The 2,250-nt window shown below is 44.1% G+C and overlaps 1 protein-coding gene across 1 annotated transcript; it reads right to left on the bottom strand.

Annotated features, from left to right (window-relative positions):
- Window positions 1-427: 427 nt before the first annotated feature.
- SEPMUDRAFT_50162 (uncharacterized protein) lies at window positions 428-583 on the bottom strand (the record flags this gene model as incomplete). Its single annotated transcript, XM_016909151.1, has 1 exon — window positions 428-583. A coding segment is annotated over one exon (156 nt), but the record flags the coding sequence as incomplete, so codon positions are not given.
- Window positions 584-2,250: the final 1,667 nt, after the last annotated feature.

Genomic DNA, 2,250 nt, shown 5'->3' with positions numbered 1-2,250 from the left:
TATAGTACGTAGTACCCGGACGATAGGTATATATACGAAAGGGACCCTTCTAACGGAAAACTAGCTTTGCCGAACGCAACGCTTCTAACTCTTTCCGATATACTATAACTAAATTACTAACCTTAAATTTACGGCGATCGATATAGTAGCGATCGTCAAAATATACCTTCGCTTAGTCCCGTATTCTCTCTTGTTATAGGCGGGCGTCCTCTATACGTAGGGCTATAGCTTCGAGGGCGGCGGCGCGTACAGCGAGAAGACTCTCGTAGTTACGAATAGTACCCTAGTCCTAGATAGACGTAGTAGAGAACTGAAGCTCGATAGGTAGGATAGTATCGCGGCTAATTATTAACGCTAACGGCGTCTTACCGGTAGATAATACCTCCGTAGTACGTTCCGCCTACAGTACTATAGGTACGTACGGGATCTAGGATGTCTTGCCTCCGTCGGTTATCTTACTAAGCGCCGCAATAATAGGTTTGTACCTAACTTTAACGATAGCTATAGATTCTAGGTAGTATAGTAAGATACGTAGACAAGCGACGCCGTACTTACGAAGCAACGCCTCTACCTCCTCTAAGTTGTATTTAGCGTTATCGAGGAGGATCTCGTATAGCGTACCCTATTAGCAAAAGATCTCCTTCTAGATAAATTTCGCGATCTGCTTCGACGTAATCTGTTTAGCGGTAAGGCCGACGAATACCCGCGCCTTAGACTACCGAGACGTTGCCTCCTACGCTATTATAATCGATCCGCGGGTATTAATATAAACGCCGTTAATATACTACTGTTTACCGATAGCCTTAGAAGTAACTTCGCTTAAAGGAGTATAGGTACGAACGCCGTTGTACTAATTATACTCGGCGTACTTCCTCTATATATATATCTAGCAATCGCTATATATACCGTCCTACTAGTAGCGCCGTACTAATTTTGCGTATATACCCTTAGTACTATAGTGCCTATACTTATCGTAGACCGCCTAGAGGATCTAGTCTCGTATAGACGGCTTATCGATAACGCGCTATAACGGGAAGTTGCGACGGCTCTAGCGGAAGAGAACCTTATCTTTAATCTTGAATCTCTACAAGTACTTCAAAAATCGATAGTACTCGGATCGAGATATATAAGATAAGAGACATAGTCTAAGGAGAACGTAGGCGATAGCCTTCGAAAAGTACGAATAACTCTTAGGTAGACTGTCTAACTTATCCGGGAAGATAAAATCAATATAGGCAAGGTCGACGCCTTCTATATCTAGTAAGGTTTCGGGGGTCTAGCTAACAATCCGGATCGCGGCTGCCCGAACCGTACCGCCGGTAGTACCGGCCGCTCCCGGTAAGGCTCCGGAGGTCTAACTAAATCTATATAGCGCAAGCGTCGCCGTATTAATATAGAAACTCTCGAAAAACTTATTATCGACTATACACTCGATATCTTCTAACTCCGGCGGATCCGGGACGTCCTTACTTAATAGTAGTCGATAGGATAAGGTATCTAGGGCCGTATACTTATAACTAGGGATATACCGAACTTCGAAGGTAAACAGCCGGATCTACGCTACCTACCTACTTATAGCGGTATTCGGGAGATTAGACGTAGCGCGGTTTAGTTAATATATAAGAGTCTAAGTATTAACTTCTAGTATAAAGTATTAACCGAAGAGCTAGGGCCGAAACTTTTAGTATATCTTAAGTACCCCGAGGTACTCGAGTTTGCCGGCGTTATACCGTTGCTAGCTAGCGGACTATATACTACTCTCGAAACGACTCGGTCGTCGCTTTCTATAGTCGTCCTCCTATATTAGTATATACCTATATCCGGACCTACTAGAGTTAACCGCGATAACAATAGTACCTACCCTATCCGAGTAGTCGATAGGGACTAGAGGCGGGGCCTTAACTAAGGCTACCGCAAGTACGTCCTTAGTACGCTAATACTCTATAGTCTACTCGAATTCAACGTCCTTCTAAAGTAGGCGGTAGAGTAGCTTAGCCTTAAGTACGAACTCAGGTATCTAGATACGGAAGTAGACGACAATACCGACAAATACCCGGACGTCTTTCTAGTACCTCGGGTCTAGCTAGTCGACGATCTTCGCTACGCGGGCTATATTAGGATAGCGGCTATCGGCATCTATAATATACCTAGGCCTCATCATAGGTACAACCTACCCTAGTAGGTATGTAGGGTAGGTTGGGTATTGGCAATACCTAATAGGTATAGGTATTTAGCTAGGTAAACCCAACC

The sequence above is a fragment of the Sphaerulina musiva genome (genome assembly GCF_000320565.1).
Source record: "Sphaerulina musiva SO2202 unplaced genomic scaffold SEPMUscaffold_9, whole genome shotgun sequence".
Taxonomy (NCBI): Eukaryota; Fungi; Ascomycota; class Dothideomycetes; order Mycosphaerellales; family Mycosphaerellaceae; genus Sphaerulina; species Sphaerulina musiva.
This window is presented reverse-complemented; position numbering and strand designations above follow the sequence as displayed.